Source organism: Sorex araneus, chromosome 7, assembly GCF_027595985.1.
Source record: "Sorex araneus isolate mSorAra2 chromosome 7, mSorAra2.pri, whole genome shotgun sequence".
NCBI classification, from domain to species: Eukaryota; Metazoa; Chordata; class Mammalia; order Eulipotyphla; family Soricidae; genus Sorex; species Sorex araneus.
Window position 1 is genome coordinate 46,017,025 of NC_073308.1, and position 27,322 is coordinate 46,044,346.

A 27,322-nucleotide genomic window follows, 5' to 3' on the forward strand; every position below is an offset into this window, starting at 1 on the left:
TTAAATATATTCAGCTAAAGAGTAATATAGACAAATTATTGGAAGGAAGTCTTTTCTTTCACTCAGACTTTGTGAAAATTTCTTGCATAATGAACTTGATGGACTTTAAGAAGGGGACGATATAAAATACTCATGCTTAAGGGGCTGGAGTACAGAGGGCAGGGCGTTTGTCTTACTCAGGTTCTATTCCCAGCATCCCATATGTAATTCCCATATGCACCACCAGGAGTAATTCCTGAGTACAGAGCCAAGACTAAACCCAGTGCATTGCCAGGTGTGACCCAAAAAGCAAAAAATAAAATAAAATACTCATGCTTAAAAGAATAAATTCACTTTAATTATATGATTTGTGATATGCTTTATTTCCTTTCCACCTAGAAATTTCAGGGCTGGTCATTAACACTTAAAGCAAGATAAGAAATGCCTTTATTACATTTCATGTTGTTCATTAATATAGCATACATTAGATCCAAAATCTGCAGTTTCTAAGCACACCACCTTTTGATCCTTCAGATCTTTCTGCAGTTTTAGGTTGTGTCTTCAGAGGTACTCTTTAAGTAGATGAGTAACGCATTCTATAATTACTGAAAATATAGTACAGAGTGAAATGATTTAAATATAATTTAGGCACATATTGATTATGAAAATAGATATCTCTCAATACAATACTTTCTGTCTTGATAAAAATAATAAAGCAAAGAAAATAATTATTTTTCTGAAGTTGCTTTCCTTTATGTGTAAAGGTTGGTCTCATCCTACTATGCATATGTAGCCTTTACTGTAAGGAAAGCTTTGCATATGTGTATATAGAAGAAAAAGCCAGATCAATACTGAAGACATGTCATCCTCCCAAAGAAGGCAAAGTGATCTTTCACTACCTCAAACCGATGAGTCGGTAGAATTCAGAACCCATTTGGACACAGTTTATATCCCTGCTCTTGGGGTAGACATCAGGATACCAGTTACTAGTCAGGAAGTACAAACCCCTATCTCTGCTACCGCAGAGAGATAATAACTCAAGAAAATAAGACTACGATGTACTTTTTAAAAAAACAAATCAAAAACGTATAATAAAGGAACCACAGGTGTTGACTGATTGATACTACATCTCAGGCCAAATTGTCTATTTTGTATTTGGGAAGTTTTTCTGGTGGCTAGGTCCAAACTGTCAGCCGAAAAAACTTTATTTCATTCCCACAATACGATGTTAGTTGAAATTATGATGATTTCTAAAAGACTACCCCACCACATTCACTCCTACTTTTATCACTCTGAAGTGGGTCACGATTTAGTATCTATTACTAAGCTGGCCTTTTTAAAAAATGACTTGGCATTTGAGTTAAATGAAATTAATAACACACCTGGGTTTTTGGTTTTGAAATATCTTTCTCTACTTGTTCTAAGTATGGGAGGAAACAAGGCTAGCACTTTACACAGATCAACTGGTGTTGAGTGCAGCCTGCTTAGAGGAAGTCCTACGGGATGCTGATTTAAAGATGCAACTAAAGGGAAAGCTCTTTGTCCACAGAGAGTTCCACTCCCCTTTCTGCCGACAATGATGTATTTCTGTTCACTCTGCTTCAGACGGTAAAAGCAGAGGACTTCTTTAATTTAGCTACTGTTTTATTCTGAAAAATAACTTCTGTAAAAAAAAGAACCTGAAAAGAAAAGTCTGATCTCACCATCGCCACATGGTGTGACAGGCCTTTAAAGGAGAGGAGGTGTCACTAAAGCTATTTATCAACCTGAACAACTTTTTTTCAAATCTCCTAAGGTGTGACAATTTAAATACCCACACTGCATTTAGAGACTCAATAAATAGAAATGCATATATTGTGCTTTTCATAAATTAAAATACTCAAATGCATTTCAAACCAGGATTATTACTCTTCCACATCATCTGCATTTGAAAGCAATTATAATATAGAGAACTCCTGGTCACAAGGCCAGGGAAATCCCCCAGCCGCACTCACAAGGCAGCAACATGAACTAGCTTCTCTACATCTACTGCGTGCTTCGCTGCTAGGATTATAATGTGAGGAGGAAAAAAGTCACTTTCCCTCCTTAGGCACCATTCAGAACAATATAATCCTCTAAATGGTTTTTTGATTCCCTTACAGTATTGTTTCTTCTAGATGACAGAGTGGGAGAAGCAACGGAAGTGATGAGGAGGGCATTTTTTCATGCCGGCGTCTTTTCTCCAGCCCTCACGCTCTCATCTGACACTCTGCGACATATGTAGCGGCGTCAGCATCTCCTCGAAGATCGCTCCTTTCACGTTGGAGCCTCTCAGGTTGGCTTCCTGAAGGTCACACCCAGACAGGTCACAGTTCTGCAAGACAAAGGCATTACTCAGTGACTGATAAAGAAATCTGTCTCTCTTCTCACCCCTAATCCCTAAGGATGACAGAGTACCAGCACCTGCCGGGTGACAGTCAACTTGATTAGTCTTTGTAATGAGCTGGGGAGAGGGAAGTGGTTGCTAGTTAGCCACCAAGCCAGTTAGGTAACTATAAGCAAAGAGGGAAAGTCACTGTATTTGATAGAAAATTGAAAGTAAATAACTGTGCTCTTAATAGGTTTATACATTCATGCTGAGGCTGGATCTTTTTTCTTTTTTTCCCCCTTCTTATCAGTTTAATACAGGCTTCTACCCTGCTGCTGAGAACTATAAAGAGCAATGTTTTTGTTTTTTGGGTCACACCCAGCGACAGTTATGAGTTACTCCTGGCTCTATGCTCTGGAATTACTCCTGGTGGTGTTCGGGGGACCATATGGGATGCCGGGGACAAAATTCGGGTCAGCTGTGTGCAAGGCAAACGCCCTACCCACTGTACTCTCCAGCCTGAAGAAACTAATGTATGTGTGTGTGTGTGTATACGCGCATGCACATTTATACACATGTGCTCTTGTGCAGGAGGGGATCCTCAAGTATACTCAAGGACACCGGGGCTACTCCCAGAGATACCCAGCCGCCAGGCTGACAGTTCAACGCTAGGGCCTGAGGATGTGGCGCTGCAGCGCTCCCTGGATGGCCTGTGGTGCTTCCACAGCTACATCCAACAATGATAGGGACCATACATGGACAGCAATTCAAACTCTGACAAGCTCTTCTCCTACAGCCTAGGCCAGATTTTCTTGCATCGCTGTATACTGCTCAGAATGACAGCAACTCACAGAGCTATTTACATTTAAATGAATTAAACTAAATTTAAAAATCTATTTCTTAAATTGCATTATCCACATCTCAAGTGTGTCACGGCCGAATTTGGTTGAACCACTGTGTGAACAACTTGAACATGTCCATCACTGCAGCAAATGCTGATGCTGAGCTCGCGGCAGCTGGCAAGTCGGCAAGCTAAACTCACAAAGCAACACAACACACAGAATACAATTCTTAGGGAAAAGAAATGATGAGGCTTTTTGATAACCTCAAATTGAGATTCAGGGGCTGGAGCAATAGTACAGTAGGTGGGGCATTCACCTTGCTCATGGCTGACCGGAGCTCAATCCCTGGCATCCTATATAGTCCCCTGAGACTCCAGGATTGATCCCCGAGTGCAGAGCCAGACATAAGCCCTGAGCACTCTGTGTGTGGTATGTGTGTGGGGGGGGGTGGGGGGCGGGTGAGGAACAACAAAAAAAAATCAAGTTGAGATTCAAAAAGGAATATGATGCCGATTTTAAATACTCTTTCCTTGATTCTCATTTCAACCCTGGATATCATTCCGAATTTTCCAAGTAATTCAGAAAATAATTTGGCTCCATTTAATTCCATTTAGAATTAAAATTTAAAAAAAATCACAATAATCAGGGAGCTAGCATAAAGAACTGGAGCACATGCTTTGCATGTAGAAGGTCCTAGTTTAATCCAAAGAATTCCATGGTCCCCTAAGCACAATAGAGTATCTGGAGTATCCCCTCAACACATCAGTGTGGCCCAAACACAAAGCCTAAAGTTTGAAAAAAAAAAAAAAGGGCTGAGGCTGTTACTCAGCAGTAAAGCTAATACCTTATATACACAAGACTGGGGTCAATCCCCAGCACTGCAAAACAACAAGCAAAACATAAAAAGAAAAAATAGTTTAATAAAGCTTCTGACAAAGTTACCTCCTTGACAAACAAGGAAAAGAAGAGGAATGAATCAACTTAAGCTAACCCTCAGAACTGATGGAACTTCAAATCTGAAATGACATCTATGATTTAGGTAACTGAACCCTGCTCTGGATTTCACATTTGTTTAAACAAGCAACTGAGAGAAAAACATCCCTCCAGCCTTGCAGGCATGGTTCTGAGAGTTCTTTATCAGCCAACTACTTTCTGTTTTTCCTTCTTTTGAGAGGTAGGGGGCGTTGCGCAGGGGACCATTTGTGGTACTGGGGATGGAGCTGGAGTCTCACAGGCGCAGCAAGCACCTCAGCCCCTGGACTGTCTTCTCTCTCCAGCTCTACTGTATGTTTTTAAAGAAATTCTGCATGAGACACTGGGGACTGTAAACTCATGAGAACTCATTGAAGACTGATGACTTACCTCTAAATCAGTTCCTGCCAGAGTAGCTCCTCTAAGATTACAGTTCTTCAACTTCGCATTTTTCAAGGTAGCAACTCTCAAGTTAATTCCTGTCATTTGACTTCCTTCCATATCCACACCTTTCAGATTAGCACCTAGAGTGAACAGATTTACTTGAACTTAAGAATATTTACAGTTCTCTACCTTCAAAAACCAGCAAGAGGACTTCAAGGGATTGAATAGACTACTTTTGCTTTAGGGAATGGTTATAAGAAGTATAAATCTGAGTCTCTCAACCAACTTACATATATAAAGTGTTCACTGTTAACAATTTGTTTGCTTATTCTACAAATTAAGAATGTTTGGGGCTAGAGCGATAGTACAGTGGGTAGGGCGTTTACCTTGCACACGGCTGACCCAGGTTCAATTCCCAGCATCCCATATGGTCTCCCGAGCGTCGCCAGGAGTAATTCCTGAGTGCAAAGCCAGGAGTAACTCCTGTGTACTGCCGGGTATGACCCAGAAAGCAAAAAACAAACAAAAAAACTCCAAGAACGTTTTAGGTGCTGGACAGATAGAACAGGAGGTAAGGCACGTGCCTTAGCACAGAGCCTGGAATAAGCCCTGAAAACCAATGGTTGTGGTCCAATTCCTGTATCCTCTCCAAAAAAAGAATGTTTTAGTCTGTATATATATTTGGGAAGCAAAGATGGGAGCTGGGTCACACCCAGGAATGCTTGGGGACTATTCTTAGCTCTGTGCTCAGCAGCTCCACAGCGCGTATGAATAGTCAGCATCACACCAGGGTTTGATTAAAGGCTGGATGTTACCACGGTCTCAATATTGGTTAGTTTATGACTAAGATACATTTCACTGCAAATTCTCCAAGCATGATGACATTAGAAGTCTAGCCCCTTTATAATTGCCATGTTTACCTATAATCATTACTTTGCTGGATATTTTACTTTATGAAACGTTTTCAATTTAGACAAGGTAATTACAGATAGACACTTACCTTCTAAATTGGCTTTAATACCAGAAGGATCTTCAAAATTACACAGTTTTAGGGATGCCCCTTCTGCATTAGAACACACCATCTTGACTCCCTGGAGATTTGCATACTGACAAAAAAAAAAAAAGGCTAAGTTTTAAGGTTTGTTTGGAAACAAAACATTAGCTCCAACAGTAAAGGAAAAAATAGAAAAATGGGACAAATCCCCAATCTAATACACTCATAATTACTTCCTGCTTGTAACAGACTTCTGCATTTAAACCTAACTGGAACTAATAACTTTCAAAGAAAAAGAAATACATATATAGCACAGAAGCACAGACTGATAGATAAAACAATGAGAAAGAAGCAAGATAACTAAGGGAGATTTTCTGTGTTAAAAATATAACAAAAGAAGTTAATTAAATTAAACAAATTAATGTGGGGGGGTCTTTATATAATGCCCCCAGGTAAAACAGATATAAATGTTATCAACATGTCCAAGATGATTGTTATGTACCGCTCTATATTTAACACTGTACGATGGATTCTCACAAGGATGCAAATATGAGAATTTACTCAGTAAAGTCTTTTTATCTTCAGCCACAGAAAAATTTCACCAGTCCCTTTTTCAGGTTAGTGGAGTGAACGGGCGCCATCCCATCTGCGCCTGCCCTCCCCCGCTGCGCCAGCTTCCTCGGACCCTGGCTCCACCCTTTCTGAGCAACGCCCACCTAGACCCTCTTCACCTTCAGCGCCAGCCCACTGGTCCGCTCCCTTTTTTAGGTCTGACTTTTGGGGAGAGACTCTCCAAACAATAATAGTGAGTTTTGTTGAAATATTGTATGCAATCAAAGTGAAAGTAAAGTGAAATTTATTAGTTACACAGGCGGGGGGGGGGCTAAGGGTGGGGGGGCTAGGGGCCTGGAGGGGTTAGGGGTGTGGGGGTTCGGGGTGGAGCTATACTGGGATTTTTGGTGGTGGAATATGTGCACTGGTGAAGGGATGGGTATTCGAGCATTGTATAACTGAGATTTAAACCTGAAAACTTTGTAACTTTCCACATGGTGACTCAATAAAAAAAATAAAAAATAAATAAATAAATGTACTTTCTAGAAAAAAAAAAAAGAAAAATTTCACCAAATATTCATGAAATAATGAGACTTTAGAACTCAGTTATAAAGTAAATTCTAGCTGCACTGCAGCTATAATAACTATATAACTTACTATATGAAGGGGCATTGTGCTTTGATTAAAAACATGTTATTTTACTCACAGTTCTGCCACAAATTGTTAAGGATAATAAGATTATTAAGAATTCTTTAAAACTGATGTGTTTCCATTAAGAGATAAATGAGGAGTTCATTATATCATCCCATTCTGTATAGATCTGATATTGTCCAAATGAAAAATTTGGTCATAATTAAGTAAAGATAAGAGAAACACATGCATTAGATTATAGCTCCAACATTATGAACAAACTAGCTTTAGGAGTTTGTGCAAGTCTCCTGGATTAAGTTTCTCTGTGTGTAAAACACCAGGTGAGACTCAGTGATCATCAAGGTAGGTCTGTTCCAGCTCATATGATTCTGTATGTACTACACTGAAAATATAAAATGGATACATAATCGCTAAATTATTATGCCAGAATCTATGCAGCTGGTATAGACTCTGTAATTAAGTAATAGGTAGAGCATGTAGCAGACATACTCTAAAGCATGCTGACTGGACAGAAAAGTGTGCTACAGATACACAGATACAGATTACTCAACACTTAGAGCAACTCAGATCACACTGGTTTTACATCAGATTTAAATGGTGTCTAAGGCAAGGACAGACAGACAGACAGACAGACAGACAGACAGACAGACACACACACACACACACACACACAGAAATATATGACGAAATGAACAGGAATACTAACTTTGAGACTAATGCACACCCAGTTTACTTCAAAACGTGTCTGGCAAAATACCCTACAATATTAACTTTTTTCCAAGGATGAGAAACATTAACCCGAAAATGAAGAAAAACTTGAAGGTCTTTTCAGCTTTACCCTGATAATTCAGTCATGGCCTTGCTCTTCGAGCCTGTGCTCTCCTCTGAGCATGTATCTCGCTTGCTTGCCTGTGTTTCTTTGTTTGCCTAGTTCCACTCGAGAGGAATGTGGATTCTCTCTTGAACACACATTTCTCCTTGTCTCTCCCTTCACATTTTTCCAAGTAAATTTCAGTAAAAACTGTCTTGCATCCCAAAAAATGAATAAAGAAGTCCTAGTAAAATTCAGTATACTATATTGAATATTTTAGTACTCATTTATTGCTAAACCTTAAAGGTCTTGGTTTAAATGAAGGACTTCAAAGTTGTAAAACTAACCAATTTCATTTTCAGAGCTTTGTCTTGTCAGCTGTTTGTTTTTTCAGCAACTTATTATGTTTTCAAGCAAATGCTCCAATTATGGATAGAGTAAGTTTCTGTTCTTTGAAACTGCTCAACAGACTGAACATTTAATTTTCTCTTGTAGCCAAAAATGATTCTTACATCAAGCACTGATCCAGAGAGATCAGCTCGTTCAAGATTTGCACAGCAGAGATTAGCATGTGCAAGATTGCAGCGACTTAAATTGGCCATTTTGAAGTTAATGTATCGAAGGTCCAAACGAGAAAGATCAGCACCACTGAAGTTTAAACCCTAAAATTAAAAACACAAATTGTTATAGTATTTAAACCATCTGCTTATATTAAATCTAATTACTATAGCCAACCATCAAGATTTTTAGAAGCAATTGGAAGTTCAGTCACTTGTAGTTTATTACAAAACATTATCAAATGAATTACAGAAACATAAAATAACTAGTCTTAGTGGGTTTTTAGTGAAATAAACTCTACTTATACATAACATTAGGATGCAGTCTCATATCTCTTTAGAAGAAGCTTCAGAGAAAGATGTTTTTTAATTATTACCTGGTTAATAAGTATTATCTTAGTTCAATCCAATTGGACTAAAATTAGTTGATTAATTCAATAGTTCAGTTTTATTTTTAGAGTATTATGGTTTTAAAAATCTTTAATGCTGTAATACAGTAAAGTGTCTACCACTGACTAGTTTCATACATTACAATTGTACAATTGGCTTTTAATTTTAATCGCTGCAATTTCCATGCATTACTCACAAGATTTTCTATCTCAGGCATAGTTAGATAATAAAAAGACTATCACATTTCTTTGCCAAGCAATCTGCTTTTTTGGGGGGTTGTGCAGGAGCACATCAGGCAGTGCTCAGGCTTACTCCTGGGTCTGCACTCAAGGATCACTCCTGGTGATGCTTGGGGGACCATATGGGATGCTGGAGATTGAACCCAGGTCAGCTGCACGCAAGGCAAATGCCTTACCCACTGTACTATTGTTCTTGCCCCCTACCAACCATTCTGGGATTAAATCAATGTTATGATCCATAATTAAATAATACCGCATGAAAAAAGGGAAATAAGGCAAAAAAGAAAAAGGAAAAATTTTAGAAGTATATAAAAGATGACTTACAAGTCTTCTGAGACAAATAACTCACATAAAAATCTACTTTAATTACCTGGCAACGCAATTCTGACTTGGTTGGAGTAGCTAGCAGAAATCTGACAAATTCCTTTCGAGATATTGGTGAATGATCCTCAGGTGGTTGAGAATTCTTGAAAATGACATTAAGAAATTAATATCACACTTGGAAAGTTGATTACAATAAATATAACATTAGCTATTGGGAAAAGAACCTTACCTTTATTGCTACTTCTAGATGTTCAATCAATGAGTCAATACCAAAAAATCTGGCTTCTTCTAATACTCCTATCATAATAAAAATGATTTGACTTTTATAAAAAGGTATTTTGATACTTATAGTATTCCTTATGTTAAAATTTCACAATAAAACTAAAATTCAATAATTATCAATATAAGAGAAAAATAATGTCCAGGAAACACATAAAGATATTTATAAAACAAAGTATATTCAACCAAAGAAAAAGACCAAATATCAGAATAGAAACCTTCTTTATATAAAAATTAGGTTTTATACTTGAAATAGGCCATAGCCAAGAAAACTTAACATCATATACTCCTATGATAAGTGACAGTGATTTGGTTAAGAGTCTGAGGTATTTGGAGGCTGATGATCTTTTCTGGGAAAACCCAAATCCTGCTCCAGTATTCTAACTGCAAAACAAAGGTCATCTGATGCCCAACACGTCACTCAGGTGGCTGCCATGGCATAACACTTTCCAATGCACAGAATGGATTTATCTCTGGGTTCTTTAATGATGCTTGCCACATTTCTGTAACTTTACCTGGGAGCCACCAATCATAAAAGGATTCTGGTGGGGTCTACTCTCATTCAGCTAACATCTGAACAAATCAGAACCTTTTAAGAAATGTAGCTAGGTTTTTTTCCCAACTCATTTTTGGAACAAAATGCTTAAAAATATACAAAAAAAAATCTTAATACAGAAGATCCAGTTTGTATCTCTTGTGGAAAATTGAGGAAAGGAAGAAATATTTAGTGTACTTCTATTATCACCAGCTAAGACCTGAATTTAAATCTCGGCTCTGTTAGAGACCCAGACTTAAATCCTAACACTGTAGCACCACATGGTCCCCTAAGCACCCAAAGGAAATAAATCCCAGCTCTGTCACTGCCTTTTTCCCCCCCTTTGGTCTTAGAGAAGCTATTTGGCTCTCCTTTAAGGATGGAGGAGCAGTACAGGAAGTAAGGCACTTGGCCTTGTAATGGCAGCTCCTGGTTTGATTCCCGGCACGACATAACATCGCCTGAGCACCAGCAGGGGTCACTCCTGAACAGAGCCGAGAACAGCCCCTGAACTCTGCTGGATCTGACTCTACTTATACACCCAAGTTTTTTGGTTTTCTTTTTGCAGGGGGTGTGGGGTACACCATACTGTGCTCAGGACTTACTCCTGACTTTTTGCTCAGGGGTCACTCCTGGCAGGCATGGGGGCCCATATGGGTTGCTGGGGATCAAACCCAGGTTAGCTGCATGCAAGGCAAACACTTTGCATGTACTATTGCTCTGGACCAACCAAATCTTTCTTGTTTTCGTGTTTGCAAAATGGGTATCTTATTACTTTCCTCACTAGAAATCTTAAGTATTAGTAGAGATAATGTATCTAATGTATCCATAATGTTTGGCATCCTTCAGGGCCTAAAAAATGATTATAATAATTATTAAGTTGCACTGTTTCTGACAGTACCATTTTCTCTTTTTATAATATCAAACTGGGGTTCGGAAAATTCACATGAACCTAGGGTAATAAATTGAAGTACTTCTAATTGAAGTATTAGAAAGGTTCTCTAAGTTAGTAGAATAATTATATTGAGCTGAGATTTAGCAAAGAGATGGGGAAATGATATAAGCAAGGGAAAGGGTCCTGAAGACAAATGAAAAAGAAAAATATGATTAATGGAACAAGTGAAGGTCACTAAAAGTAGGAACAAAAAATAATGAAAGCAAAAGAAAAATCCACTGATGAAAGCACAAATTAGGAACTATGTATTTTCATGTTAATTGAGATGAAGACAAATTATTGTAGGTTAATTTATTACTTTTTCTTCCCTTTCTTGTGGGGGGGCCACACTGGTGATGCTTAGGAGTTACTCTTGGCTCTGCACTCAGGAATCACTCCTGTCAGTGCTCAGGGATCACATGGGATGCCAGGATCAAACCCTGGCTAACTGTGTGCAAGACAAGTGCCCTCTCTCTCTGCCTCCTATTGGTTCTTTTAAAGCATGTAATTACTTGGAGCAAGTCATAGACAAGGTCAACGATTTTTAAAGAAATGCAGTAATTAAAAACAATGCTTCGAGCAGGAGTGATAGTACAATGGGTAGGGTACTTGCCCTGCACATGACTGACCAAAAACCAAAATCAAAACAATCAACCCCCTCTTTCCAGTACTTCCCCTCGCCCTAGTGTTTAAGCCCGAGAGATGGTATAGAGGTGCTTTTCTTACAGGAGGTCAAAATGGGTTCAATCCCTGGCACCCCATAATGGTCCCCTGAGACCTGCCAGGAATGATCTCTGAGTGTCTTAATCACACCCCCCTCCCCTCAAAAGTAAAAGCTATGCTTTACAATATGAAACTGATAGCGAACTTTGCTTGTCAAACAACTGAATACACAAGAACAACAGCTGTGAAGCTTTAGGAAAGAAAACCAACACCACCTAGGTGATGGCCTAAACTGTTTCAGACAACACGGGCATATTAGATCAGATCTTATTTCCCAGGCAGGGGGATATAAAAATGCAACTAATGATCTGAGGAAAGATTTAAAGAAAAAACAAAGAACCAGACATCCAAAGCTTAGGTTTAAAACACAGGAAAAAGTGAAAAAGAGCCATCTGAGTGAGGAGTTACAGTGACAGAAGTAACTGCAAAGGATCTGTATAAAGTGCAGCACTGACCAAAAAAAAAAAGTGTATCACTGGCTATTTTTATAATTAATATAGTTAAAGATTGAAAAAAAATTAAAAGGGAATTCAGAACAACAGTGAGTTGAAGGCAACAGAAATTCAGTTATAAGCAATTATGGTGCTACACAAACAAATCAACCAATGTCTTTTTTTTTTGTAATAGATAAGCTTTAAAGAAAATATACACTTTAATAGAGCAATAATTAAAGCTGATTGTTTTGTATTTTGCTTATACAAAATACAAAAGCTAGTAAGCTAGTAGCTCCAGGATTATTTTAGCATGTTTGGTATGGAGTAGGATCCAAAAAGAGATTTCGAATACATTTCTGGATTCCCAGCTTTTGAATTCACAACTCTGGTATCATAAATCCAAGCCCGAAGATGCCAAAATTCTGTGGAAGCCGAGGAAGCTGTTGTACTCAAGACTGTCAATCTCCTACCACTTGAAGGCCTTTTACTCATCTTTGAATCTGCAACCCCTGCTTTATATGGACTTTAATCTACGTCACCTCCATGGACTTCCACAAAGATGATTCTGACATAGACTGGTGAGGGGACGCAGACACCTCTCTCCAGTAAATCTATTAAATTGCAGACTTGAGACTCCAGTCCAGTTTTATGAATTCAAAAAACAATTTCTCCACTCAACCACTGAACTTCTCAATATAATGGGGAGGTTCATAACTCTGAAGTAAAATTTCAACTAAAACAAAACAAAAATAAATCAAAATCTTTTAAAATCCCTTCTTGTTAGACCAAATCTACAAATTCATTTTTAAACACTTAGTTTAAAAAATGAAAACAGACAGACTTTAACTGTATGAAAATAATACTATGTTACTAAGCAAGTACAAAAAGCACATGAGCCTTCTAAGTATGTGAAGAATTACACTGAGAACTCACCCAATAAATTAATGCCGTCATTCACAATGAGTTGCCCATGACGTAAGTAGTTCAAAATGGGTTCAAAGTATTCGGGACTTCGGTCAATTAGGAAGGCTCCTCTATGATCTTGCTTATTTCCCCAAACACCTGTGTTACCCATTAACAAAATGAAGAAAGCCCCCACCCCAAAACCAAAAAAACAAAGTCAGAAATTTGAGAGAGAAAAAAAAAAAAACATCCAATAAGGCAGCAAGTTTTTACTACTGTATAAAGTACTGATGTCAGTAAGAGGATAACAGTTTATGGTCAATACAGGAAAATTAGATGATAGAAACAGTATTTTGCACTCACCTTTATCCTTAAACATGTGGGCCAGCATACTGTCGGGTTCTTTATTCACTAAAGTGCTCCTAAGAATTCAGGGAAAAAAATTGATTTCTCCATTTGTCTTTATAAACAAACATATTTAAAGTCAAGAGTATACTTGATCCCAGCTGCTCTTGCAAAAAGATGCATGCTATGACCTGGGAGGAGTAATGCTGGGAAACAAAAACGTGCGGTAAGTTGCCTTTTATCAAATGCCTTTCTAAGCCGGCACTTCCTTTGCATAAACATTGAGTTTCTTCTCATTTCAATATTAATCTAGCAAGCTCTTGTAATACAACATTCTTGACCTAAGTTCACATTATTCTTATCCCTCTAACATACACAGTTGTATTCTATACATTTCAAACATTTTCATTTGTGTCCTATGTGTCTACTAGTATCTAAAAAGCATCTAAAAACTGAACTCATGCTTTTCATGTGTTCTCTGCAAAGACTTGTTAACCGTGCTTCCATTCTTGCTTTTACAAAAAACTTGAAAAATGGTTTCAGATCACATACTATATTTAAGTGGCATTTGAGAATCTTTTAAGAGAATCAGCAAACTAAAGAAAAAGAAAAAAACGATACATAATGTCTTTCAACACACCTGCGAGCGTGCACACACACAGACACACAGACACAGACACAGACACAGACACACACACACACACACACACACACACACACACACACACACACGCCTGCACCTACCGTGTAGTTGTGAAGTACCTCCCTCCAACATTCAAGGTCAGCCAGTCTGTGTGAGATCCTGATGACCCTTCAGGTGGTTTAGAATCTGTCTGTGGATCTAGAAATGATATATAGACAATGATAAAAACTTTAAGGTTAGGTTTTGGGGATGACGACAAAAGCATAAACCAAACACACATTAAAAAAAAAATAGCAAGCCTTGCTCTTCAAGCCCACGTTCTCCTTTGAACACATATCCTGCTGGCTTATCTATGCTTCTTTGCTTATTTTCACTCTGAAGAAGTCTATGTTCTTTCCTGAATACATATTTAACCTTTTTCTCTCCTGTCACAAATTGCTAAGCAACTTTGTTTTTCAATTAAAAAAAAAAGTGATTAGGACAGCAAAATCCATACCCATAGATAGCATATAAAACAAAACTGGGTAATTAGATACTCCTGGCAACAGCAAAGCAAAAAGAGCAGGAAGGTATCAGCACGTTTAAAGGACAAAGCTGAAAGAAACAGGATATCTGATGAGCCTCACTCAGATTCCCAGTAATTCACAGGTATGTTCTTCAGCTCTGCTCAAGTTTGGGCAAGAGAGATAATACAGTGGGTAGCGCACTTGCCCAGCATGCAGCCGACTGGGGTTTGATTCCTGGTCAGGAGTGATCCCTGGGCACAGAGCCAGGAGTAAAAAAAAAAAGGAAAAGAAGAAATCTAAGTTTAGCAAGTCTCTGGGAATAGCAAAATGAAGTGGGGAAGCGTGACCTATTCAATGGAGGGAAGTCGAAGAGCTTGCAGTAGGAGCTGAGCAGTGGGGTCAGGGATGAGGCTCAATGGGAGAGCACATGCTTCCCGCTTACAAGGCCCGGGGAGTTAATATTTTAATACGAATCATACCCAGTGGTGCTGGGGTGGGGAAATGGGGAGCTTGGGACTGAGCTCAGGGCCTCACACATGCGACGCATGTGCTCTACCACTGAAGCCATACATTGGACTCTAAGTCAGTGTACTTTATTTTTTATTATTTTGCTTTTTGGGTCACACTTGGCAATGCACAGGGTTACTCCTGGCTCTGCACTCAGGAATCACCCCTGGCGGTGCTCAGGGGACCATATGGGATGCTGGGAATTGAACCTGGGTCGGCAGCGTGCAAGGCAAACGCCCTACCTGCTTTGCTATTGCTCCAGCCCCAAGTCAGTGTACTTTAAAGAGAGAGAAAAACTTTTTAAGTGATCTGGAATAACTATCTCTTATTAAAGATCAGATTTTAAAAATCTTTAATTAAAAAAAAATTGTTGTTTTTTTGGGGGGGCCACAGTTAGCTGATTTCAGAGCTTACTCCTGGCTCTGTGCTCAGGGATCATTCTAGGCGGGCTCCAAGGACCCTGTGGGGGTGCTGGGGATCGAGCCCGAGTCTGACTGCATGTAAGGAAAGAGTCCGACTTGCTGTACTATCACTTAGACCTCAAAGATCAGACTTTTAAAAAACACCAACATTTTATGGCAGAATCAACTAAAGTAACATACTTGAGATGTTTAAACAAACGGTGAGTCAATGATTTTTATTTATTTCCTTTTTTGGGCCTCCCAACCCAGGGGTGATGGGCCAATTGGCTGGGAGCTCCGGACCTGTTTCGCTAAGGACCTCCAGGCTGCATCAGCAATGCTCAGGGGAACAAGTGATGTTAGGAATCAAATCCAGTTGAGCGCATACTAGGTATAGCCCTCACCACTGTCATCAAGGTAACTGGCAAACAATAAACTATAATTCAATATAATAAATGTTTTGATTTGATATTCAGCCAAATGACCAAGTATGTAAACCACAAACTGGTAACGTGTAGATGTCAAGGAATATAATGCTCACAGGATCGGAGGACTGCTAAAGAACAAGTTCCAGACAGCCACGGAAGGGGTCAATGGGAGATTGGAGGTAAGCATTAAATACAGCTGAGAAAGTACAGCCGGGAGGTTGTAAGACTATAATATATAATAACATCTAGATATTCTGACAATGGATAAAATATAGCCATTTCTTTTGTCTGTTTTGGCGCCACACTGTTTAGTTCTCCTGAGCTACTCCCAGTTCAGTGCTTGAGAGCTGCTTTTGGCAGTGCTCAGGGGATGGTGCAGTATTTAGAACTGAATGCAGGGCTCCCTCATGAAAAGTATGTGTTCGGATAGTCTGAGCTATGGCCCCGGTTCAATAGTTATTTTTACTTTTTTTGTTTATATTTTGTTTCAGTTTGGGGAGCATATGAGGTGATGCTCAGGGAACCATGTAACACGGAGGACTGAACCCAGGCCTGCTGCATCCATGCCCTCCAGCCCACTGAACTACCTCTATCTGGCTCCTATTTTCCTAGCATTCCTTTTTAAAAAAAATATTTTTAAGGAGAAAGAAATGAGCATATATTAAAAAGAAAAAAACCCTGAAGTACCATTAGTAATAATATTGCTGGACTGGAGCGATTGTACAGCAGGTAGGGGGTTTGCCTTGCATGCGGCTGACCCAGGTTCAATTCCTCTATCCCTCTCGGGAGAGCCCAGCAAGCTACCAAGAGTATCGCACCCGCACAGCAGAGCCTGGCAAGCTACCTGTGGCACATTCAATATGCCAAAAACAGTAACAAGTCTCACAATGGAGATGTTACTGGTACCCGCTCGAGCAAATCAATGAACAATAGCATGACAGTGCTAGTGCTAATAATATTACTGTTAAAGGTATTGGAATTGTCACTTTCACACTTTTTGTATAAGAGAAAGTAAATTTGTAATTAGGTGAAATTTTAATTATGTCGTCTTTCCCTATGTCCCTAAAAGCCAGGATTATGGATGAGGAGAAAGTATACATAAACGTTACATAGAAGAGCTTAAATATAACCTTAAATATAAATATAAGCGTAAATATAATCCTGATTATAAACTAGAATTATTAGTATAAGCCCATTACCTATTCATCTATGTATAACTGTACATCTGATACAGAACTTTGTATCACTGTATCACTGTCATCCTGTTGCTCATCGATTTACTTGAGCGGGCACCAGTAACATCTCCATTGTGAGACTTCTTGTTACAGTTTTTGGTATACTGAATACGCCATGGGTTGCTTGCCAGGCTCTGCCGTGCAGGCAAGATATTCTTGGTAGGTTGCTGGGCTTAAAACATATTATATATAAATTTTACCTCTATGTAATGTATAATTTGAACTCTGTACACCATAAAATTTTGTAACCACGGTAATCCTAGTAGCTAAAATCCTAGCACCTAAATTGTGTCTTGAAGTGACAATTTCCATTAAAAGAAACCAAAACTGTATGGAAAAACCATTGCTCTCGATGCAGGACAGATAAAAGTACTTATGCTTGTTATTCCATATAGTTAGCAATTTGTAGCTACGACTAATGGAGTTGCATTGAAAGGACTTAAAATTTATAACTACGACTAATGGACTTGCATTGAAAGATCTGTGTCCACTGGCCAAAGATCTTCAAAGTGCTGAAAGTGCAGTGATGAAAACATACCAAATGTATGTCTTAATATTTTTGTTTGTTAAAGGTATAGTAGAGATGACATGTGCATTTCCATGTTCATTGCTGCTCTGTTTACTATAGCCACAATATGGAAAAAACCAGAGTGCCCGAAAACAGATGATTGGCTAAAGAAACTCTGGTATATTTACACAATGGAATACTACGTAGCTGTCAGAAAACATGAAGTCATGAAATGCATATAAGTGGATCAACATGGAAAGTATCATGCTGAGTGAAATGAGTCAGAAAGAAAGAGACAGACATAGAAAGATCACACTCATATGTGGAATATAAAGTAGCTGAGAGGTACAAGCTTACAATGTTGCAATTCCTGGCAGACATTTCTCTGGACTTAGTTACTAAAATACTAAAATACAGAAATCCAAAACTATGCTGCTGCTGGTGCGGCCTCCTGACCTCATATCTCTTCATTCTCAGCAATGGAAAACAAATTACCAAATGCTTTCTTTTCAGCAGATCGACTTTAGGGGGGAGAAACTCCAAATCAATAATAGTGAATTTTTTGTTTAAATATTGAATGTAATCAAAGTAAAGTGAAAGTAAAGTGAAATTTACCAGTTACACATGCGGGGTGGGGGGCTGGGGAGGTGGGGGGAAGGGGGGAGATATATCGTGATTCTTGGTGGTGGAATATGTGCACTGGTGAAGGGATGGGTGTTTGAGCATTGTATAACTGAGACTTTAACCTGAAAGCTTTGTAACTTTCCACATGGTGAATCAATAAAAGAATTTAAAAAAAAAAAATTTTGTTTGTTGTTGTTTTGGGGCCACACATGATAATGGTCAGGAATTACTCCTGGCGGTGCTCAGGGGACCATATAAAAGGCCGGGGATGGAACCCGGGTTGACCATTCTCAAAGCAAATACGCAACCTGCTGTACTATTGCTCCAGACTCCATACCAAATATTTTTTAAATCTAAGCATTCTGAAAAAAAATCCTAATAATTTTTTTAGTTGGTATGCTTGCAATGCATATATATATATATATATATACACATATACATATATATATATATGCAGTGAAACAGTTAAGCATGATCACTGTCTGCTGACAACTTTGCAAGTGGATGATGGATGAAGATGAAATGGAGGAGAGATGAGAACAGATTTTTCCCCCCAGATTTTGAGGTTTTTTCTTTGTTTGTTTATGGTTCACATCCAGTGACGCTCAGGGGTTACTCCCGAGTCACTCCTGGCAGTGCTAGGGATCATAAGGATGCCGGGGATCAAACCTGGGTCAGCAGCCATGTGCAAGGCAAGCGCCCTCCTTGCTGTATGACAGCTCCAGACGTAATCTTTTAATCTTTTAATTTAAAGTTTAATGAGTCCATGTAAAATATTGATCATTTTATTCTGCCAGACAAAATTTTTTTTTGGGGGGGTCACACCTGGAGATGCATAGGGCTTACTCCTGGCTCTGTACTCAGGAATTACTCCCGGCGGTGCTCAGGGGACCATAAGGGATGCTGAGAATTGAAACGCCCTACCTGCTGTGCTATCACTCCAGCCCCCAAAATTGCTTTTAAAGAAAGTCACTTACCAATAAATGGTTCTCCTTCACATACAAACAAAACATCATCATCCCTGGAGAGATCAAAAATTTAAAAATTAACATAAAAGTATATAAACTACATAATTTATATACCGACTGAGGCCAGAAGATATTCATGTTATAAAATATAGGTGTTTCTATCAGTTTATACTGCAAAACAGCTAAGTTCCTATTGCTTTGTTTAACCTCTGGATCTGCTTGTGGATTTAATTAAAGAAAGATTCTGCACATAAAAGAACTTTTGGGATGGAAAAACGACAAGTGATGAACTTAATTAGTGCCAACTTTTTAAAATTTCTTATTCTGCAGCACTTGTGATTTCTGCTAAATTACCAGCTGTTCTGTGCTGTAGAAATAAAAATATTTTTTGTATTAAATCTATGACAAATATAATTCTTAGGTAACCATGCTGTAAACATAACCCACAGTGTGATCATACGACCAGTGAGGGCAAATGGTTGAAAGAATCCACAGTTTGGATGACCTGTGTCTATCCTCCCTGCTTCAAGACATCTTACCATTAGTATATACTAAGCTAAGCAGAGATCGTACTGATAGCCACAAGCTATTAAACAGGATTGATATTTTCCAGTTTATATAGCTACTCCTAGAGTAACTGTATAAGCCCAGGGACCATATGTGGTGCTGAAAATCGAACCTAGTTTAGCCAATTGCAAGGCAGATGCTCTATCTGCTGAACTATCACTCTGGCCAGATATTTTCTAGTTTAGAAAGCTTCAGTTATGACCTTTGTTGTTGAGTGTTGTAATTTCTTATGAATTATCATAGGAAGATACTGGCTTTGTCTTACAAGCAGTGTCTGTTTTTATAAGGGAAAAAAACTTGATTGATGTAGAATCAGGTCAATTTATTATTCAACAATGTGATTCAACTATCTAAGAAACTGAAAGATACCAAGAGATAAGTATTAAAACACTAAAAAATGATCCCAATTTATATTTTAAAAGAAGTTTTGGATCTTTTCTGGTTTTATGCCAGTTTACTTTTTTTTAACTTTTTCAGTCACACCAGGAATGCACAGGGGTTACTCCTGGCTCATGCACTCAGGAATTACTCCTTGCGGTGCTCGGGGGACCATATGGGATTCTGAGAATCGAACGGAGGTCAGCCGCATGCAAGGCAAACGCCCTACCTGCTGTGTTATAACTCCAGTCCCAGTGCCAGTTTACATTTAATGATTAGCACAAAAATTTGTTTTCTTCTCATTAATGAAAATAAATTATTTAACTGATAGTCCACATAAATCTCTTAATTTCTCAAATGCTTAGCATTCTTATTTGTAAATGATGGGACTATAAGTGATTATTTTTTCATTTTCAAGAGTATATTATATTAAAAAACCTTCTGATCAGTGTTTAAATAGATTAAATTTATAGCATCGTTATCTTCATACCATCAGTTATGAAAATTCATGGTTTTCCAATTAAGAGGTATCTTGGGTAATGCATTTACTGATGAAGCATGTAACCGTTACAACGTAATTGAGAGAGCCAGCCCTGCCTTTGTATTCCTCTGTGGTCTTCTTTGTTAACTTTCTTCCTGTTCCAAAATTCTATGATCCTATAAGGATGGAATGAGATGAACTAGACGCTTGTTTTAAAGAAATAAATCTGCCTGGGATATTTAAATAAAATATTTGAAGGTGAAGGTTACCTGATCAAAGCAATATCATCAATCAGTCCACCTTTTCCATTGTACACACTGGTGGCTTTTATACCGAGTTTACTGCTGGCTACAGAAAGCAAATCAGATAAAGTTCCATATACAGCAACCACCTGTAAAGAAACAAGATTCATTTGAAATTATGTAATGAATGCATCAGAGTTTCACAGACCACCATACTATCAAACAACGACAAATCAGCTGTGATATAAGATCTCCAGAGTTTCTAAAAGTTTCCTTTTCTATGATACACAGTTTTGTATAATTCAATTACTGAGATTCAAAATTAGTTATAAGAAATCATCCCTGACATAAAGTTTATACTCTGAAGGTATTAATAATTAGGAAAGACGGCCATTACACATAACCCTTCACAAAAAGCAACAGATAGGTTTTGAGTTGAAAACTCAAAAGTCATCACTTTTTTATTGTGAGTTTCTATGTTGCGGCTAAATCTGCCAAAATTGAAGTAGGTGTTCTTTGAAACACTAGCTAGTAGAACTTTCTGTGCTGGTGGAAATACTCCATATTTGTGCTCTTTAGTAAGCATGAACTAGTGAGGCTACTGAACACTTGCATGCCATCTATGCTCAGTGATTTCCTTTAAAATGGTTGTGCTAATAATCTTTATAATTTTTTCTATGTATGAAATATGTGCTTCAGAGTCTTCTTTATTTTATTTATTTATTTTTGGATTTTGGGTCACACCCGGCGATGCACAGGGGTTACTCCTGGCTCTTCACTCAGGAATTACCCCTGGCGGTGCTCAGGGAACCATATGGGATGCTGGGATTAGAACCCGGGTCGGCCGCGTGCAAGGCAAACGCCCTACCCGCTGTGCTATTGCTCCAGCCCCCTCAGAGTCTTCTTTAAAGAACAAGCCTTTATAAGGTTCTTACTAATGCTTAAAGATTAATAGAGGAAAGTCCAAACAGATTTTCACATTTTTCCAACTCTCGTAATGCAATGAGTCTAAATCCAGAGACTTAATTTCAGCAAATTAATTTAAAGTCAAAAGATGGTAACTGATAAATGGTACCTGAATGAATAAATAAGGTATACAAAATGCTATATGATTTGTACAAATTATTGAATATTTTGAAGTTCAAGACCTTACTCCTGGCTCTGTGCTCATGGGTCATTCCTGGAAGTGCTCAGGGGACGATATGCAGTGCCAGGCAATAAACGTGAGTCAGCGGCATGCAAGACAAGGTCCCCTGGACCCTGTACTATCTCCCTGGCTCATATACCAACATTTTAGAACATTCAAATATTTGTCTGTGCACCCAGAATGGTAGAACATGTTGAAATCTTTGACTTATTTACTAACTGCGTACGGTTTGTATACTGTCAGAAAGAACTTTTTCCATGATGCAACAACTTGTATTGGTAAGACTTTCAGTTGCCAGTAAGAATTTCCTCAACAACATTCCATTTAGTGAAATTCTACCAAATGTAAGTTTGACTTTAATCCTTGGTGTTTTATTTTTTGCTTCTTGGTCACACCCATCAGTGCTCAGAAATCACTGACAGGGCTTGGGGGACAGATGTGGTTCTGGAAACCGAATGCAGGACAGCTGTGTGCAAGGCAAGCCCTTACCTGCTGCACTATCTCTCCGGCCCCAATATTAAAAGTAATAAAGCAAAATACACTTTGAAAGTGATTTTCACGTACTGGAAAATATTTTTAAATGTCTTGCAATTGGAATGAGTGCATCCTATTATTAGCTAATATTTCAAAGAACAATAGATATTTAGAAGCTTATTGTTAATAGCAGTTTTAATAGGATATCCAATATATCTTTAAAATCTGGCATGTCTTTAAAATGCTGGCTGAGGATGCAGCTCAGCAGCAGGAAGTATTCCTCATATATGTGAGGCTCTGGACTTGATCCCTGGCATAGAAAAGGACAAGAGGGAGAAAAAAGGGGGAAAGGTGGGAAAAGAAAAGGGGGATGGTTACTTCAAACACTGATGGGAGTAGTAAGAACTAGAATAGAATGATATCTCATAATAATTTAAACCCAATGATAAAATATTAAAAAATCAAATATTTCTATGTATTTTTCACACACATAAAAAGAAACTTTTTTTTTTTTAAAGATCTAGTAATGGGCTGGAGCAATAGCACAGCGGGTAGGGTATTTGCCTTGCATGCAGACGGCCTGGGTTTGATTCCTTTGCCCCTCTCGGAGAGCCCAGCAAGCTACCAAGAGTATCTTGCCTACACGGCAGAGCCTAGCAAGCTACCTGTGGTGTATTCGATATGCCAAAAACAGTAACAAAAAGTCTCACAATGGAGACATTACTGGTGCCTGCTCGAGCAAAATTGATGAGCAACAGGATGACAGTGACAGTGACAGTGAAGATCTAGTAAGATCCATTCTCATTCTAACACCACAGTTTATACTGAAAAAAGAGGCCTTGTGGTCATTTCTGTGTTTTTGTATTTGCAAATCAGTAATCTGCAGCCTTCTGAAAGAATCTTTCAAAGCCAGAGTATTTTAGTGAAGGTTAATTTAATTAAAAGTGAGAAATGCGGTCTGGAGAGAGAGGGATGCAAGGCAGTATTTGCCTTTCCTGAGGCCAACACTGTTTCAAGTCCTAGAACTTCACGGTCCCACTGTACCACGGGGAGCAACCCCCAGGCCCTGGAGAACTGCGCCCCCCCCCCCCTCCATCCACAACACAACTGGATAATGCAAATCTTAACCTGTCACTTGTAAGTTTCAATATACCACAATATGCCAGAGTGGCCCAACCAGCGATGAACTCAATTTCAATCTTTTTTACATTTCAAGTCTTCCCTTATCAAGCAAGACCTGCAGACCAGGTAACACATCAAGTGACTCGAAGAGCCTTTGGTTTTCCAGATTAGAGAAGTCAACTTTAGGTATTTCAAGCAACTCACACACACGCCGTAACATTTCTTTAAATTCTCCTGGATTCAATGATATATCATCTCACTCTGAAAAAAATCATTTTAGAGACTACACAACCCTCTTTTAATAGCAAAACACTAACTACTTACATATTTATTCCATGCACAGAAAAGTCACAGTGAGCAATGAGACCCCCCACTTCCCCCAATCTGCCTCTGACAGTGTCCATTTCCCTCAAACCAAATTTTCAAGTCTGGCAACAATTGAGCATGTTTTACTGAAGGGACACTTATTTGACAATAACATCTATCATTTGCATGAAGCAAAAATCGATAAGCAAGAAGATAATGCAAGTGACAAGATACCCTCATGGGTGGGTAGATAGAAAATGAAACGCTATCATAGTAAGAGCTTACTTTCAGGATTTTTTCATGAACTTCATGTTATGTTCATACCATCATGGCTAAACAGTCAGTTTATTTATTTGTAGAGGTGAGCTATATCCATTGGTGCTCAGGCCTTACTACTGGTTCTGTGGTCAGGGATCACTCCTGGTGGAGCATGGCAGACCATATGGAGTACGGCAGATAGAACCCCAGTCAGCTGTGTGCCAGGCAAGTGCCCCTTCTACTGTACTATCTCTCTGGTCCCTATTTTATTTAGATTGATTGATTGATTGATTGAGTACGCAGTGCTCAGGGAACCACATGGATCGAACCTGGGCTGGCTATGTGCAAGACAAACACATTAGCTGCTATACTACTGCTCCAGCCCGAGTCATTTTATACACATGAAAATGCTGGCTGCAATGTGCTATTTTGTTCTTTTGTCAGGTAAGAGTAATTACAACTTTGTTAATGAGCTGAAGGGGGAGGAACAACTCTGCCTCAGAATGTCCTTCAGTTGGACTGAAAGGAATCTTAAACACTGAAATCAGAGTATGCTTTAGTTTGGGTTATCATTTTTTTTCTAACACGAGCACACATTTATCTTTAGCTATTTATGATGATTTCCCCTGCAACTTTTCTAAGATTCTTGAACGAAAGAGTTTAAAGCTTTGAAAGAAAAGGGTTATTATAATCTGGCAAAGGAAGGAGAATATGGTTCTTATGGAGTGTGCATGCCTGGCAACTGTGAGGCCTGGAGTTTGATACCTGCCTCCTGCATCCATTCCAGGAGCAGCCTGGTGGTAAAGGTGGCCCCAGCCAGTCAGCTGGAGGGGCACAGAGAGCATCAGGCCAGCACCTCTGGGGACTCACTGCTGGGTGTGGCACTCAGGAAACCAACCAACCCTGGAAAAAACTAGTGCAACCAATCTTTAACAGGAACAAAATTCAGGGGTTCCAGCTGAGATTAATAGCACGATTAAATATTTAATGGCTGGTTCTAAATAACTTCCTGGAGTATACAACAGATACTGGGTCAAAAGGTCGAGCAGGGGTCTGTTTTTGAGAACGTATCAGAAAATGGAAACTCGCCAACTTGAGTTTGAAGGCAGTTCTCGTTCAGTGCCATCAGTCAATTTCTAAGATCAGAAGTGCACAAAATCAGAGCCAAATTACACTGTGCTTGGAACTTTTAGAGCACGTTTACTCAGAACTGCAGAGGAGCTGGAAAGTCATTTTTTTTTTCCTTCCATGGCACCATTATGCTAGTTAAACATTGACGTCTCCCAAATAGGCAGAAAGCAAAGTGTTCTGCAAATAACACGAGGCCAATTTACCTTTACCTCAAGACTCTCGGCCTTCGTTATTGCTAGATTTCCTTTAGCCGCACCGTGACTGCCCTTGCTTTGTACAGTCACATTTTCCAAAGCGGCCGAACAACTCTCAGGGGTGGGGCAAGAGGCTGAGCAGAAACAGGATTCCTTTCGGCTGGCTGCAGTGGAGGAAAATATGTTGACTACCACACCCTCCACAAAGGCCTACCCCAGCAAGGAGCAGCGCAGGGTCAAACCCATCCAGACGCACTCGGTGCCCGAGTTTTCGTTCCAAGCCACCTCACATACGGCGACCTCACAAGGCTAGGAGGGAAGCTCGGTGGCGGGACTTGGGGCACGGAAAAGGCGGCGGATCAAAGGAAACGTGGATTATTTTCCAGTTTTCTATTCGAGTGAGGATTACGAGTATTTTCTGTGCCCAAGGATCAAGAGTTGAACTCTTTTTGATTTTCTTTTTTTAAACCTGTCCAACCTTGCTCGCCTTAGTTGCTACCACCAACTTTCCCGAGGGGAGCATTACTCAGCACGTAAACGCAGGGGGGACACCGCACCCTCTCGAGCAGGGCTGGGGGCAGTGGGATGGTCAGGGAGGCGGAGGCGGTGGCAGGAGGAACCCGAGGACCCGGCGCCCGGGTGACAGCGACCCTCCCCAGGTCCTCTGCCCCGGGTCCGTGCTCCCAGACCCACACGTGGACCCAGGAAGCCACCGGCCCCGGCGCTGGTCCCCTGGCAGTTGGGGAGTTTCAAGGGCAAGCTCCGGCTTGCAATTCCCGGGGCTGGGAGGAGGCCGCCGGGCCCCGCCGGGCACCTCCTGGACGCCCCGCACCCCGGAGCACGCCCACCTCCCAGCCCCTCTCCCCAACTTCAGCCCTCTGTCCGGGGCGCCCGCTCCGCACCCCGCAGCCGGGCCCGCCTCGCCTCCTCCCGACCCCCCCCCCCTTACCTTTCCATTCTTAGGGCTGCCGTTAAGGAACAGGGTCACCCGCCTCATCGCGCTGCCCCCACCGGGTCCTGAGTGAGCCGCCACCCTCCCACCTGGCTCTCCTCCCACCTTTCTCTTCTCCCGCCCGTCCCCTCCCTCCACCCACTCGGACTCTCCTCCCTTCGCCACCTTCCTTCTTTAACAGACACACACAAGCACGCAGAGTCTGTCCCACACCCCGAGCTTGGCCGGTCCTCTTTCCCACCCCGCCCCTGCGCTCCGCAGCCTGTGAGGGCCCTTCCCCCATCTCCGCCAGACTGACTCTAAGCTTCACCAATCCGGCCGCAGGACCCTTCACACCTCAGCCAATCGCCGGCCGGGATAGGGTGGGCTCATGCTAACCCCGCCCAGACGGTGGGAGGGAAGAGAAACTGCGGTCTTACAGACGGGAAGGTTGGTCAGCCAATCAGAGCAGAACCTGCCGCCGGACGGCGGCTCAGGGCGTTACTGAGCAGGCGCAAATTCTAGCCCAGGTAGCGCTTATCTACATACGGAGGTGGGGTCTGAGGAAAGGAGGTGGAGCGCTCGAAGTAAACCCACACGACTCCGGGCCTGGCCGCCGTAACCCCTCCCCGCTAGCTCCGCCCACAGAGGAAAGGGCGGACATCGGGACAGGCTGATTGGGTGAGAGCCTGCCTGGCGTTCTGTCAGGATTGGTCCAATCATTCTTTTCGAAGTTTCCAGCAGCCAATCGAAAGGTCGAAATCAGAAGTTCATGTTTAGCAAGCGACTTCTTCCGCGAGAGTCTCACGTAAAGTAGTCCCTGCGGGCACAAGTTTAGAAGCTGGTCTGTAGGGTCAGTGTGCCCCCGGCAGGTACCAGTGGCTTTTATCCGGGCCCACGAAGCCACATTTGTTCCTGAAACGGTGAGGCAGAGACCAGCAAGAGTTCGCACGTGCGACGGGAAGCGGCGTAGGGATTCGCAGAGTGACGCCGGCACGCTGAGGAGGCGGGGCCGCGATTTGAATCGAGCGGCGGGCGCCGAGGGACGCGTCGCTGGGAGGGTTTGGGTGAAGTGC

At 40.5% G+C, this 27,322-nt stretch overlaps 1 protein-coding gene across 1 annotated transcript; it reads right to left on the reverse strand.

The window, feature by feature from the left end:
• Positions 1-321: 321 nt before the first annotated feature.
• Positions 322-26,372, reverse strand: KCTD9 (potassium channel tetramerization domain containing 9). Its single transcript, XM_055144587.1, has 12 exons — positions 26,265-26,372; positions 20,711-20,832; positions 19,025-19,068; positions 13,940-14,036; positions 13,214-13,272; positions 12,881-13,009; positions 9,272-9,339; positions 9,089-9,184; positions 8,045-8,194; positions 5,525-5,630; positions 4,531-4,664; positions 322-2,332 (listed from the first exon to the last, which is right to left on the reverse strand). The coding sequence occupies exons 1-12, from the start codon at positions 26,310-26,312 to the stop codon at positions 2,216-2,218; spliced, it is 1,170 nt and encodes a 389-aa protein (XP_055000562.1). The 5' UTR covers positions 26,313-26,372; the 3' UTR covers positions 322-2,215.
• Between the last annotated feature and the right edge of the window lie 950 nt (positions 26,373-27,322).

Coding starts and splice junctions, on each gene's coding strand:
- KCTD9 (XM_055144587.1), bottom strand. CDS start 26,312: ATGAGGCGGGTGACCCTGTTCCTTAACGGCAGCCCTAAGAATGGAAAG. Junction 20,833..26,264: donor GCAGCCCTAAGAATGGAAAG/GTAAGGGGGGGG, acceptor GTTTCTTTACAG/GTGGTTGCTGTATATGGAAC. Junction 13,273..13,939: donor AGGTACTTCACAACTACACG/GTAGGTGCAGGC, acceptor CTGAATTCTTAG/GAGCACTTTAGTGAATAAAG.